The sequence below is a fragment of the Capsicum annuum genome, chromosome 4, assembly GCF_002878395.1.
Source record: "Capsicum annuum cultivar UCD-10X-F1 chromosome 4, UCD10Xv1.1, whole genome shotgun sequence".
In the NCBI taxonomy this organism is placed as follows: domain Eukaryota; kingdom Viridiplantae; phylum Streptophyta; class Magnoliopsida; order Solanales; family Solanaceae; genus Capsicum; species Capsicum annuum.
The window spans coordinates 169,413,687-169,427,067 of record NC_061114.1 but is presented as its reverse complement, the minus strand read 5'-3'; the positions used below and the strand labels follow the sequence as shown (position 1 = coordinate 169,427,067).

The 13,381-nt window shown below is 37.3% G+C and overlaps 1 protein-coding gene across 3 annotated transcripts; it reads right to left on the bottom strand.

Annotated features, from left to right (window-relative positions):
* Positions 1 to 214: 214 nt before the first annotated feature.
* LOC107853337 (tetratricopeptide repeat protein 33) lies at positions 215 to 12,262 on the bottom strand. Of its 3 annotated transcripts, none has more exons than XM_016698342.2 (5): positions 11,899 to 12,262; positions 2,306 to 2,444; positions 1,790 to 1,821; positions 998 to 1,084; positions 215 to 676 (listed from the first exon to the last, which is right to left on the bottom strand). In XM_016698342.2, the coding sequence occupies exons 1-5, from the start codon at positions 12,076 to 12,078 to the stop codon at positions 542 to 544; spliced, it is 573 nt and encodes a 190-aa protein (XP_016553828.1). In that variant the 5' UTR covers positions 12,079 to 12,262; the 3' UTR covers positions 215 to 541. The 3 variants fall into 3 exon arrangements, with proteins under 3 accessions (XP_016553828.1, XP_016553829.1, XP_016553830.1); XM_016698343.2 differs by having other exon boundaries at positions 215 to 672; positions 11,899 to 12,178; XM_016698344.2 differs by lacking the exon at positions 998 to 1,084 and having other exon boundaries at positions 11,899 to 12,170.
* Between the last annotated feature and the right edge of the window lie 1,119 nt (positions 12,263 to 13,381).

Here is a 13,381-nt window from a genome sequence, read left to right as displayed (position 1 = left end):
ACTCATAACCATTAAGAAATTAATTTAACTCTTTATTTAATGTAAGGAAAAAAATCATAATCTTTAAATACTTCTAATCAATTAAAACAAATTACATAAGAAAAAATTAATATATGATTTTAGTTAATTTTAAAGTAATAAACATTTGGAAAATAAATAAATTACTGTTTATTTATCATCACATCTTTCACTGGCTAACAACTTTCAGACGCACTTTTTGAATGTTAAAAACGTCATTCACTTTATTTGCTCACCAGAACGTGTAGATGTTACTAGCCTGAATTATCAAACTAACAGAGACACGAGAGGCCATAGTGGATCATCTATATTACAAGTAAACATTTCAGCATCGCACATCATGTTTAATCACCTGTCAACCCTTCCAAATATTCTCTCCTCACTGATATATACATATACAATCCTTACTATTGCTGCAATATCATTTTGATGAACGGTGACTCGAAGTCTTGTGGCAGATTTTATCAGGCTTATCGGAACAAAGCATCGTCTGTAATAAGATTTACCCTACATTTTCAAACCTTCAAGCGCTCTCAGTTTTGTCCACTACAGCAAAGCGGTTTTGGTTCATGCTCAAGCCTGATGTCTGTAACTGTTTTCTCCGCTGAATATGATGCAAGGCAGCTTGTCGATCATTACGCGCCTCCGTAGAATCTGGCTGCAAAACAAATTCGATTTATTTAGGTGCATAACTGGACTACTAAACACGTGAGTACCAATTATAGAGGCAGTCAATCTGACACACTTAGCACAATATTCGACATTTCAAAACTAAGATGTGATAGAAGCAAGATGAATAAAGTTCGACAATTGTTTAAAGCTCAGAAGATAGTTCGTTCTCCAGATACAAAGGTAATATTGACCTTGGGGTGTTGCATTAAAAGCAGAGTATCCATTTATTCATGAAGGGAACATCTCAGTGGAAAAATGATCCATATAGGAAGCAGGCGTGAGCATTAGTAATAAATTTAATCTATACCTTGATGGCCAGTGCTCTGTCTAAGCTTTCGATAGCACTATCAGGCTCACCATAATTCAACTGTGCTCTACCAAGGGTGACCCACGCCTGCAACAGACGGAAGAACTAGCAATAAGCACTGGATAAAGTAGTGACCATTCTAGAGATGGTTGAATTTGACTGTTGTCTAAGAATCAGAAGCTTGCAGTCAACTGCTTTTCCGTCTAAGCTTCATTTTCCAAAGCTGTAAATGGTTCGGATATAAGGAAAAAGGAAGGGAATAGAAAAAGAGTCATTGTCTTTCGCTTGATCATTCCATAGAGTTCTAAGCTTAACCTATGCATGCAAGTATGACCAGGAAACTCAAAAGTTGAAAGCTGCTTCCATCATGAGCCAGCTTGTCAGTATGTCACTAATTATCAACCATACACTCCAAAACCAGTAATTTACTACCAAGCGACAACAGAGTAAGTATTGAATTTTCATAGTCTAGGGAATAGGTGCAGGAAGAGCTAGAGGAAGTAACGTACACATTGGTGAACAAATAAGGCTGAAAGTCGGGACTTTGTATATGAAAACTGCCCATGCCGCTTATAGCTAGTTGAAGTTTGACAAACTAGTCTTAGAAGTATCGAAAATGAACAGATACCGATAAAAATTAGGTTAGATTGTTCCAAGGATCCCCCGTGATATCAAGTAAGGATGGTGTGGGTTCCCAATTATTGCAGTGCACTGTGATTACATGTACATCCCTAAAGCAGGTGTATTTACAACAGGTGAAACAATAGCAAAAATGATAACAGTTCCACACACCTCATCCCAGCTTGGTTCCAACTCAGTTGCACCTGCCCAAACAGGAAGCAGGTTCCATATTAGTCATGAAATTATATCATCTGAATTTCATACACAAATGCAGATCGATGACTTAATGAAAGCATTAGTGACCATGGAAGTAGGCTAAAATCCAACTCCGAATATCTCTACGCTAGATACGGATTTACAACAGGAAGAATGCATAAAAGAAAATCCTCTCATGTTAGGAAAAGTATAATAAAAATAAACTTAGTCCTACTCTCTGTTCCCACATTTGGCTAGTATCCAGATCAGATTTGAAATGATATATTTATCAGGTTTATCCATAACCTTAAAAATGCGTCAAAAGTAGGCATTAAGAAAGCTTCAGAGTCTAAAAGTAGGTCTACAACCTTTCATGAGATATAATATTGAAAATAAATCCAAGTAAAATATGTTTATGAATTGACATTATCTCCGCATAATTTGCTTTGCAAATGAGAACTTATTCAAATTAATGTGAGTGTCAAAACATACGAGTAGCAGCTTTTAGTGCCTTCCAGGTTTCTCCAAGTTCCAGCAAAATTTGAGCCTTCTGTTCATGCAGAATGGCACGATCTGGCATCAAAAGTAAAGCAGATTCCCACTTCCCAAGTGCTTCACGATATTTCCCTTCCTTCAAAAGAAAAAATAAGAAGAGCGATTTAAGACAAGCTGCTGGATCATGCTGTCGGAAATGATATCAATAATCAGTCAAGTGTTCGAAAATCGCTTATCCACAAGAATATTCCTCAAGGACAAGTTACCGGTTTCAAAAAAAATAATTCCTCAAGGACTCAATGAGGGTTTGAATGACCAAATGTGGTAAGAGTCTCACACCCTCATCCAGAGGTAAAAAAGATCATTGTAACATAGATTTTGAGGTGGTAAGAGTCTCAAACCCTTATCCAGAGGTGAAAAAGATCATTGTAACATAGATGTTGAGGTTTCCAAGAAGGTCATGTGCGCATAGCCTCACTCTCTTAACCGCAACCAGGCTATCTACAAGAGAGCTGACATCCAACTCAACTCAACATATACTTTTGTTTTTTTGAAACTGGTAATGTTGTATTCCTCAGCATTTACGATCTGTTGGAGACCTCAAGGGCTGCCGCTACAACAGTAACTCCGGAGGCTAAGGTAATTGCTATTAATTCTTTTGTGAAAATGTTGACTAGTACTGAGATGGCTGCCCGATGTGCAAAAGGTTGTGCTTCAACTGTGATGATCCTTATGTTCAACACCATCAGTACAAAAAGTTAATTTGGCTGGAAGTAGAGGATGCGGAAATTTTGAAGATGAATCAACAGAAAGTGGAGAGCCTTCCATCTCACTCCATGCCATCACACGCAAACAGCATGCAGATACTAGGCTGTTGCAAGCTGTAATTGATAAGATATTGGAATCTGAAGATGTATCAACGAATAGTGGAGAGCCTGCCATCTCACTCCATGCTATCATAGGCAAACAACATGCCGATACTATGCAGTTGCAGGTTGTAATTGATAAGAAGTTGTTGCTTAGCTTATTCGATTCGGGCAGTACACAATTTTATTAGTTCTACGGCTGCCCAACATTTAGACTTGCTAATACAAGCATGAAGAGCATAAAAGAGTACAAGGTATTGTCAAAGGTTCAAGCTTCGGAATTGGCAAGTGTTTGGAGCCTTTTAAAGCCTTGGCAAGTTGAAGGAGGAGAAGGGAACCATTACACTCAAGAGGCGCCTTACTTGAAAGACAAGATGAACCTTGAACATTATAATTGGACACTCAAGAGGCGCCCGTTGTTAGGGCTATTATGGTCCTTTAAGACTTTTTTTTTACACTCCAAAGGAGCACCCTTCATTAAGGGTATTTTAGTCTTTGTTTTGTAATAGTATAAATAGGCACCTTAGCTCTTATTTTCCTTAGTTTCGACATAATGAATTGAGTGAATTTTCAGATTGTAATATTAGTGTTAGCTTGTAGTATTCTCCTTCTCCTTAAGAGAGAGAAACCGAATTAGGGTTAGCACAATTGATGGATTTCACTTGTGTTGACAAATTGGTAAGCAAGGTGGGTTTTGAGGAGTGTGAATTTCCTTGTTCCACCTAAGAGGAAGGTTTAAGCTTCTATTGGTGAGGTGTGATTGATGGTTTGATACACCATCTTTTGTTAATCACTTGGTAGAAGTAAGGGTCTTTCTATCTATCTTTACGTTTATGCAATCTTCTTCTTCATCCCCTTTCTTTTGTGTTGTTTTTGCTTGCTGATTTTTGAATCTTGTGTGTCCATTTCTTGAATTCCTAGATGATACAAGCATGAAGAGCATAAAAGAGTACAAGGTATTGTCAAAGGTTCAAGCTTCGGAATTGACAAGTGTTTGGAGCCTTTTAAAGCCTTGGCAAGTTGAAGGAGGAGAAGGGAACCATTACACTCAAGAGGCGCCTTACTTGAAAGACAAGATGGACCTTGCACACTATAATTGGAGGCGTCCATTGTTAGGGCTATTATGATCCTTTAAGACTTCTTTTTTACACTCCAAAGGAGCACCCTTCATTAAGGGTATTTTAGTCTTTGTTTTGTAATAGTATAAATAGACACCTTAGCTCTTATTTTCCTTAGTTTCGACATAATGAATTGAGTGAATTTTCAGATTGTAATATTAGTGTTAGCTTGTAGTATTCTCCTTTTCCTTAAGAGAGAGAAACCGAATTAGGGTTAGCAGAATTGATGGATTTCACTTGTGTTGACAAATTGGCAAGAAAGATGGGTTTTGAGGAGTGTGAATTCCCTTGGTCCACCTAAGAGGAAGGTTTGAGCTTCTATTGGTGAGGTGTGATTGATGGTTTGATACACCATCTTTTGTTAATCTTTTGATAGAAGTAAGGGTCTTTCTACTATCTTTACGTTTATGCAATCTTCTTCTTCCTCCCCTTTCTTTTGTGTTGTTTTTGCTTGCTGATTTTTGCATCTTGTGTGTCCATTTCGTGAATTCCTAGTCTTCTCTTGTATCACTTGCCTATACAACGTCAAAAAAATCTCTATGTGTCAATGGCAAATGGAGAGAAAATTTCCAGTTTGGACATTAGCATGGCAGTTCAATTTTCTGTAGCTAAACATTTCTTCAATGTTAATTTATATGTGATTCCTTTGGAAGCTTTTGATAATGTCCTAGGGAATCAAGTGGCTACAAAGACTAGGCCCTATTCTGTGGGATTTTGCATTATTGACCATGAGCTTTCAATAAAAGGGAAGCAGATCATTCTACATGGACAACAACAATTATTTCAGCCACACCTAATCTTTTGTAGGATTCTAAGCAAGGTGAGCTCGAGAAAGTATTAGCAGAATTCAATGAGCTGTTCCAAGAACCTATAGGTCTGCCTCCTATGCACTCCTGTGATCATCGCATATGTTTATGGCCGGGAACTGATCCGGTGGTAGTTCGGCCCTAACGATACCATCATTTTTAGAAAGATGAGATTGAGAAACAGTGTGATCAAATGCTCCTGCAAGGCATTATTCGACCCATTCATTCCCCATTCTCATCACCTGTACTGCTGGTCCGGAAACATGATGAAACAAGACGCTTTTGCGTGGATTATAAGGAGCTAAATGCCAAAACAATAAAGGACAAATTCCCTATTCTAGTGGTGGAGGAATTACTTGAAGAATTGCATGGCACACAATTTTTCACCAAGCTTGATTTTCGCTCAGGTTATCATCAAGTCCACATGGACTCCGCAGATGATGAGAAGACGACTTTTAGAATATATCATGGTCATTTTGAGTTCCTTGTCATGCCATTCGAGTTGACTAATGCTCCTTCTACTTTTCAAGCATTGATGAATAAGGTATTCCGAAGGTACCTACGTCAATTTGTATTTGTATTTTTTGATGACATCCTTGTGTATAGCAAGACTTAGTATTGTCTGGCACACATTCGAACTCGTCTTTGAGTTGTTGCAAGCTCATAGCCTACAACAACAACAACAACAACATACCCAGTGTATTCCCAAATAGTGGGGTATGGGGAGGGTAGAGTGTACGCAAATCATAACACTACCGCAAGTGAAGTAGAGAGGCTGTTTCCGATAGACCCCAGCTTAGGGCCAATAGCACTATAACAAACACAAAACATAGATGTATATAAACTAGTACAATATGCAAAATAAACTAACACCGCTAGCTACAAGATAATACTACAACCACAAGATAATACTAAAACTATCTATCTGAAAACCACAAACATCACTCAGCACCCACGAACAAGAAACTTCCAACACAAATAAAGAACACTCCCCTACTATTTCTGACGCACTCCCACCCCCTAACCCTCTATCCTAATTCGCATCCTCCACAACTTCCTATCAAGGGTCATGTCCTCCGTAAGCTGTAACTGCTCCATATCATGCCTAATCACCTCCCTCCAATATTTCTTCGGCTTACCTCTACCCCGCCTAAAACAATCCACAGCCAGTGTCTCACACCTCCGCACTGGAGCATCAGAGCCCCTCCTCATCATGTGCCCGAATCAATGTAACCTCACTTTCCACATCTTGTCCTCCACCGAAGCCACTCCCACCTTCTCCCGAATAATCTCATTCCTCACCTCATCTTTCCTGGTATGGCCACACATCCATCGCAACATCCTCATCTCCGCCACCTTTAACTTTTGGATGTAGGAGTTCTTAACTGGCCAACATTCCGCTCCATACAACATAGCCGGTCTGCCACTCTGTAGAACTTACCTTTAAGCTTCGGGGGCACCTTCCTATTACACAAAACTCCCGAAGCGAGTATAAAAAAAATCCAAATGCTCTTTTGGTGAAAATCAAGTAGCTTATTTGGGCCACTTAGTCTCCATCATAGGTGTGCCAGCTAATGCTAGCAAAATTGAGGCCGGATAGGCTGGCCTCACCGCAATCAACAACAGCGTTGCAGGGATTCTTAGGCTTGACAGGATATTATCGTAAATTCATCAAGAATTACAGTCTAATTGCTGCCCCTTTAACAAGTCTGCTTAAGCAACATGCTTTTAAGTGGAATGATGATGCACTTGCTTCTTTCAAAACTCTTAAAAAAAGGCATTAGTTGCTGCCCCAGTGTTACAGTTACCAACTTCAATGAAGAATTTGTTATTAAGTGTGATGCCTCGGGTGTTGGAATAGGAGCAATCCTTCAACAACAAAGCCACCACATTGTTTTTTTTAGTCGAAAGCTAGCTGACCAACTCTTGAAACTTCCAGCTTATGAGCGTGAATTGATAGGCTTGACAAAGGCAGTTCAACATGGGAGGCCTTATCTCTTGGGTCGAGCCTTTCTAATTCAAACAGACTATTACAACCTTAAATACCTGCTAGATCAACGTCTTACTACTTCCAATAACATCGGCTTAGCAAGCTGATGGAGTTTGATTTTCGAGTGGACTACAAGACTGGGAGATTGAATATTGCAGCAGATGCATTTTCGTGGCGAGGAGAGGTTGGAGCTATGTTACTTGCTATTTGACAGCCGAAAGTTCTGATATTTGAGGAAGTCCGGGCAGAAATCGAGCAGTTAGTCACCAATTCTTCAGGAATTTCAAGCTAAAATTGAACAAGGAGAGATGAATGGTGATTTGGTGTTCGAGATGGGTTGTTGTTCTTCAAAGATAGGGTCTATCTCTTGCCAAACTCACTATTGGTAAGTTATGTCTTATCCGATATTCATGATAGCACCCATGAAGACGTTCCGAAGACCATGCTATGTATTCACAAGGATTTCTATTGTCCAGCTACGAAGACAACTATCAAGGATTATGTTGCCGCCTGTTCAGTTTGCCAGCGTAATAAGGCTGTCAATTTGAATTCGGCGGGATTGTTACAACCTTTACAACTGTCTAATCGAATCAGGTTGGATATCTTGATGAATTTTATAGATGGTCTGCCAAAATCAGGTGGTAAAACAATGTTATTGGTGGTTGTGAATAGATTCTCCAAAAAATATACCTATTTTATCTCCCTTGCTCATCCATATAACACATATTCTATAGCAAGGATTTTCTATGAGAATATTGTTCGTTTACATGGGATGCCAGGATCAATTGTCACTGATTGAGATGCCCTTTTCACTAATACGTTCTGGAAAGAATTGTTTCGTTTATGTGGGACTAAATTAAACTATTCATCTGCTTATCATTCACAATCGGACGGTCAAACTGAGGTTGTTAATTGCACGATAGAGATGTATTTGCGATAGTCCTACGAGACAGACTGGATTCCCTGGGCTGAATTTTGCTACAACACTTCTTACCGGTCAACACTTCACGCATCCCCATTTCGAGTTGTTTATGGCCGTGAGCCTCCTCGATTGCAATCATACACGGCTGGTTCATCTCGAGTTGATGATTTAGACCGAGCATTAATTGATCGAGATGTTGCCTTATCGAATTTTTGAGCTAAGCTCCAACAGGCGCAACACAAGATGAAAACAATTTATGATAAGGGACATCGCGATGTGAAATTTTCTCCAGGATCTTATGTCTGGTTACGTCTACATCCATATCGCCAAAAAACTTTTGCTAGTTGCGTCCATCATAAGCTTGCACCAAAATATTATGGTCCTTTTGCAGTTTTGAAGCGCATTGGGTCTATTGCTTATCAGTTTGGTTTACCTGCAGGTTGCAAACTTCATGATGTGTTTCATGTGTCACTGCTCAAGCCATTCAAGTGTGAGGTACCTACAACTCCACTTACTCTTCCACCAGTCGAAGAAGGATGTGTTGTTCCCACCCCTTGCTTCGAGCTCAGATCGCGTCTAAATCGTGGTAATTGAGAAATTCTGGTGCAGTGGTGAGGCTTATCTGTTGAGGACTTTACCTGGGAGACGGTGCATCATTTCAAATCTGTCTTTCCAGACTTCAAGCTTGAGGACAAGCTTTTTCTTCGGGAAGGGATAACGTTATTGATGCTTTTTGTGGGAAAACAATATTCCAGATGCAAGAATTAATAGGATTAATAGGACTGATAATGATTAATATGTTATGAATTATTCTATTAGTAGAATAGAACTTCCCTGAGTGGATTAGGACTCTTGTTAATGCAGTTTTATATGGCTTTTTCTATTTCTAGTTTGTTAGGACTCTTTGCTATTGTAAACCTTCACTTAAGAGAGTTGACATTACTAATAAAACAAGCTGGATTTTATCAAGATAGTCGGGACTTTCTCAAACAAGTTCCCAGGTCTTTAGTTTCCTGAATGAACTGCAAAATTCAGCAATCATAGGCAAGTCACGAAACAAAAACAAGGGCTTAGACCATAACGTTAGGTCTGACTTCCAAGTTAATTATCCAGATCCAGAACTAGGGGCCATAACACTGTATTAAGTCTCACTTTCTGCAATACTTTACCTTTATCATAAAAAAGAAGTCATACATTCTGCAATACATTTACCATTGTGCTTAGCATTTCCTTAAAGTGTCATGCAAAATATACTTCATATCAAGGTCAATTCACACTCAACTTACCATCGCGTTAAACCTAATCTTTAAGAAAGTATTAGTGAAACATTACTTATCCCCCCTTCCTCCACAAAAAAATGTGTTAGTTGGCAAGTAGTTGTGCATATTCTTACTTTCAACAATACAAAGAGGCTAGTTTCAAGACTCAACTCTTCACTTCAGTTCACCGTCTTACAATAAACTTACTGCAACGTTGACCCCCGTTTTTTTTGTGGTGGTGGGAACTGCAGTACAACCAGTTGGCAAATAGCCTTCCTTTTCCACATTGCAAGACAACTATTTGAAAGACTGAACTATTGACACACACACACACAGAGACACACACTCACACTTCTCTTTTTGTAAATGTTTGATTCATTGGATTAAAAATGAGATATACGGAGCATAATATAAAACTTGTGCTTGATTTTACGTTACTAGGTGGGAATACATTGGGTATGTTGTTGTTGTTGATTTTACAATAGATGAACTTGGATAAACTTTTATTTACAATTTTAACCCTGAACTTCTTAAAAGATTTTGAGAAAAGAGCTTTGGAGAACAACATTTTCGTCATTTGATTGCTTTATACCAGATATCTAATCCTTGGACTGTTATCTTGCATTGAATGTCATTAGAAAATAATACTAAAATTGTGGTATAACTAAATCCAAGAATTTCTTAAACTAAAAACAAAAATTCAATTAAAAAGGGGATTAATTAATCCTGCATTGAGTGCATTCTACCCCTGGATTATTTTTTTATCCCATGAACCAAATGATTCCTAAATGTTTTTTTGTTAGGTGTAATAAGGTTTAGGTAATGGGATGTTATACAAATCTGGGGTCAGGGCATGCCCCAGCCCTCAACAAAGAGTTACCCTGGATTTATAAAATGCCCAACAAAATGAATTGTTGGCAGCAGGAAATGATTTTGTCCTTTCAAGCGAAACATGCAATATGCTCAAATAACTTAATTACCACAGAGACATAAGTTGCTAAGTTAAAATATTTACCTACTTACTTAGAATGACTCTTTCCTCCTAAGACCTTACTGAGGCAAAAAGTAATATGTTGAGATCTTATTCATCCATAAGAAAAAGAGGAAACAAGGACAAACATATAGAAGAAAACAGGCTACCCAGTTAAATATGTGCATCCAATACCACATGTATCAATAGAACAACTACTCTAGTTAAGTTCAGTAATCAGATGAAATAAAAACGGCCCCAATACTAATGACACACACAGCCTGCCTTACTATGGAGTTCCTAAGAAGATAGAGTTACTACTGTTGTGAAGTAAGAAGGAGAAAAGGAAGAAGAAAAGAGAGAAGGAAGAGAAAGAGGAAGTGAAGAAGAAATAGAGACAAAGAAATAGCGAGAGAAAGAGAGACAAAGGTGGGAATTAGAGAATATAGAGAGGGGACGACAATGCACCCAAGGGTATCGCTAAGTAGTTGAGGAGACAATGGCGGCCATGGTGTATGAGGATTCAATGAAACTGAGGCAAAAAGTTTGGTGATACTTATGTATTTGCCTAAACCTTGGTGAACAGCGTTATTATGCGTGGATGTAGAGATCAATGAAATACTTGATGTGCCTGCGTATTGGTCCGCACACCACTTCTATATCAAGCTGATCAGAATACCGATTTAATTCTTAAATATTCAAGTATGTTCAAAGAAGTAAATGAAGTTTAAATAGGGGTAATAAACAGTGTAGAACTATTGAAATTGAAATCACTGACACCCCATCAAAATAATACTAAAAAAAAGCCTCATCTCTAACATAACAGAATCACTTATCTTATTTCTAACAAATAGATATCGATAAACGAAGTGGAACTCGCTCTCCACACCTTTCGCTCACTCGCTTGAGTCGGACTCAATCAAGTGATAACTATATCATCCATCTAAAACTAATCACAACCTATTTTTCAACCTTCACCTTCAATTCCTTCACAGAATTTGTTTTTAACCTTCAGAGTTTAATGGTCAAAACACCCCCAGTATACTAGTATTTTGAGTTTCATACTTGAACTATCAAGTGTGCAAGTGGCCTCACTTCTCCTAATTGAATGATGATATATTTCAGGTTAAAAAAAAAAATGAATAATTGATAATTGAGGTGTGTTTTAATAAATAGACAGTGATTGTTTAGGTATAAAACTAAAAAAACCGGGATACTTTTAAAGATATGTTTTTGACCCTTCACACGAAATTTCAACTATCACATCTTTACCATCAGGAAAAATATACATATTCAACAAATATGTTCACATAACAGAAGAAACAAACAACAATTTTAAATTAAACGCAGTGAATAACCTCAGACAACAACAACAACAACATACACAATGTATTTCACAAAGTGGGATTTGGTGAGGGTAAAATGTACGTAGTCTATACCACTACCTAGTAACCCCCGGCTCAGATAGATTAAAAAAGACAAGCAAAAAACACTTAAAAATTTATTACAAGAGGAGAAAAACTAAAATACAGGAAAAAAAAAAAGAGGGGGTTAAGGGGGTCTCTCTCGTGGAAGATTAAAAAAAAAAAGAAACCCATGTCAAGAAATACCTCAACAAAAACAAGAAAAGCAGGTTAAGAAAGGCATGTTGGGAAGTACCTCAGCAAGCTTATTTCCTTGTTCTTGAAAGGATTCCACAAGCTTCATTGTATCATCATCACCATCACTATGGGATACGGCAACTTTCTCCTTGGAATTATGTGTAGGATTTTCATCTTCGAATAAGGAAACACATCTCTTGTTAAGTTTCTTCTTCTGATTCTTCCATGTCATCTTCATCTTCTTCCCAGCTGAATCAAAACAATTTAAGAAGTTATCCAAGTATGTTCAGAGAACTTTACCACAATAACACAATTTTCGAATGGAATTTCAAATATTTATCATATTAAATTTAAAGATAATTTTTTTTTTTCTCTTTTTCGTTCAATCTTATTTATTTATTTGTTTATTTATTTATTTATTTATTTATTTATGTATTACTACCTTTTAACTAAATATTAGTGTTTTAGGGTGTGTTTTGTATGATGGAAAATATTTTCCATAAAAAATGTTTTCCTCGAAAATGTTTTCATGGAAAATAAGTTGATTTTCTAATTATTTTCTCATGTTTGGTGGGTGGGTCAAAAATATTTTTCGGAAAATATTTTATGATGTTTGGTTGATGAATAGAAAATATTTTTCTATAAAATATTTTTAGTTGTTTGATTGGTGAGAGGAAAAAATGTTTTTTGAAAAATACTACTGACCAATTAACTAGTATATCAGGCAACTCAACATTTAGTCGGAACTAATTTAAACGTAGCAAATAATATCAATATCGAGTATCAAAATTCAACAACAACAGACCCAGTGTATTCCCATAAAGTGGAGTCTGGAATATTGAGTATCAAAATATTACAAAATATTACAAGACCTAAAATTTAAGGAACTATTTGTTACATAATTCAAGCTTCCTAATCAATTCCCACATCTGCACAAAAGAGAGAAGTTTGGAAGCAAATACGCGATACAATATCAAAAATAAAAGAACGGAGAGAAGTTTGGAAGCAAATACACGATACATTATCAAAAATAAAAGCGTGCGAATAATAGTTACTTCCAAATCCTATGAAGCTAAACCAACCAATATGTGTCACTATTGTTGTTGCTTGAATCGTTCCGACCACACCTTACGAAGATTTTGATTTTTGACCATGAGTGCCTTAGCTAAAGTGTTGCTTTGCACCAAATAATCAAAAGCATCACCGAGGAACTCTTCTTTATAACCTTCCATTGCCATAACTTTTTCATACAACTTTGTCACATCTAGACGACTATTAACCATTCTACCGATTACCGTTGCCACTTCTCTAAACTTTATTGATATATCACCTATGACATTTTGCACTTCAAAAAAATGTTTTCTTTTGCGACTTGCCTTGATTTGAGAAGCTTCGGTTACTTGCACATTCTTTTCGATGAATGGTCCTTCAAGGTCACTATCATTATCTTTCTCAGAAAAACTATCAAAATCTATATCTTCGAATGATTTAGCATAATCTCCCCTAGCCCAATCATTTCCACACACAAGAGACATTTCGTC

Excerpts from the sequence above, each read along its gene's own strand:
- LOC107853337 (XM_016698342.2), bottom strand. The coding sequence starts at position 12,078 with ATGAAGATGACATGGAAGAATCAGAAGAAGAAACTTAACAAGAGATGT. Across the intron at positions 2,445-11,898 it reads AAGGAAATAAGCTTGCTGAG|GAAGGGAAATATCGTGAAGC; the intron begins GTACTTCCCAAC and ends TTTCTTTTGAAG. Across the intron at positions 1,822-2,305 it reads GGCACTAAAAGCTGCTACTC|GTGCAACTGAGTTGGAACCA; the intron begins GTATGTTTTGAC and ends CTGTTTGGGCAG.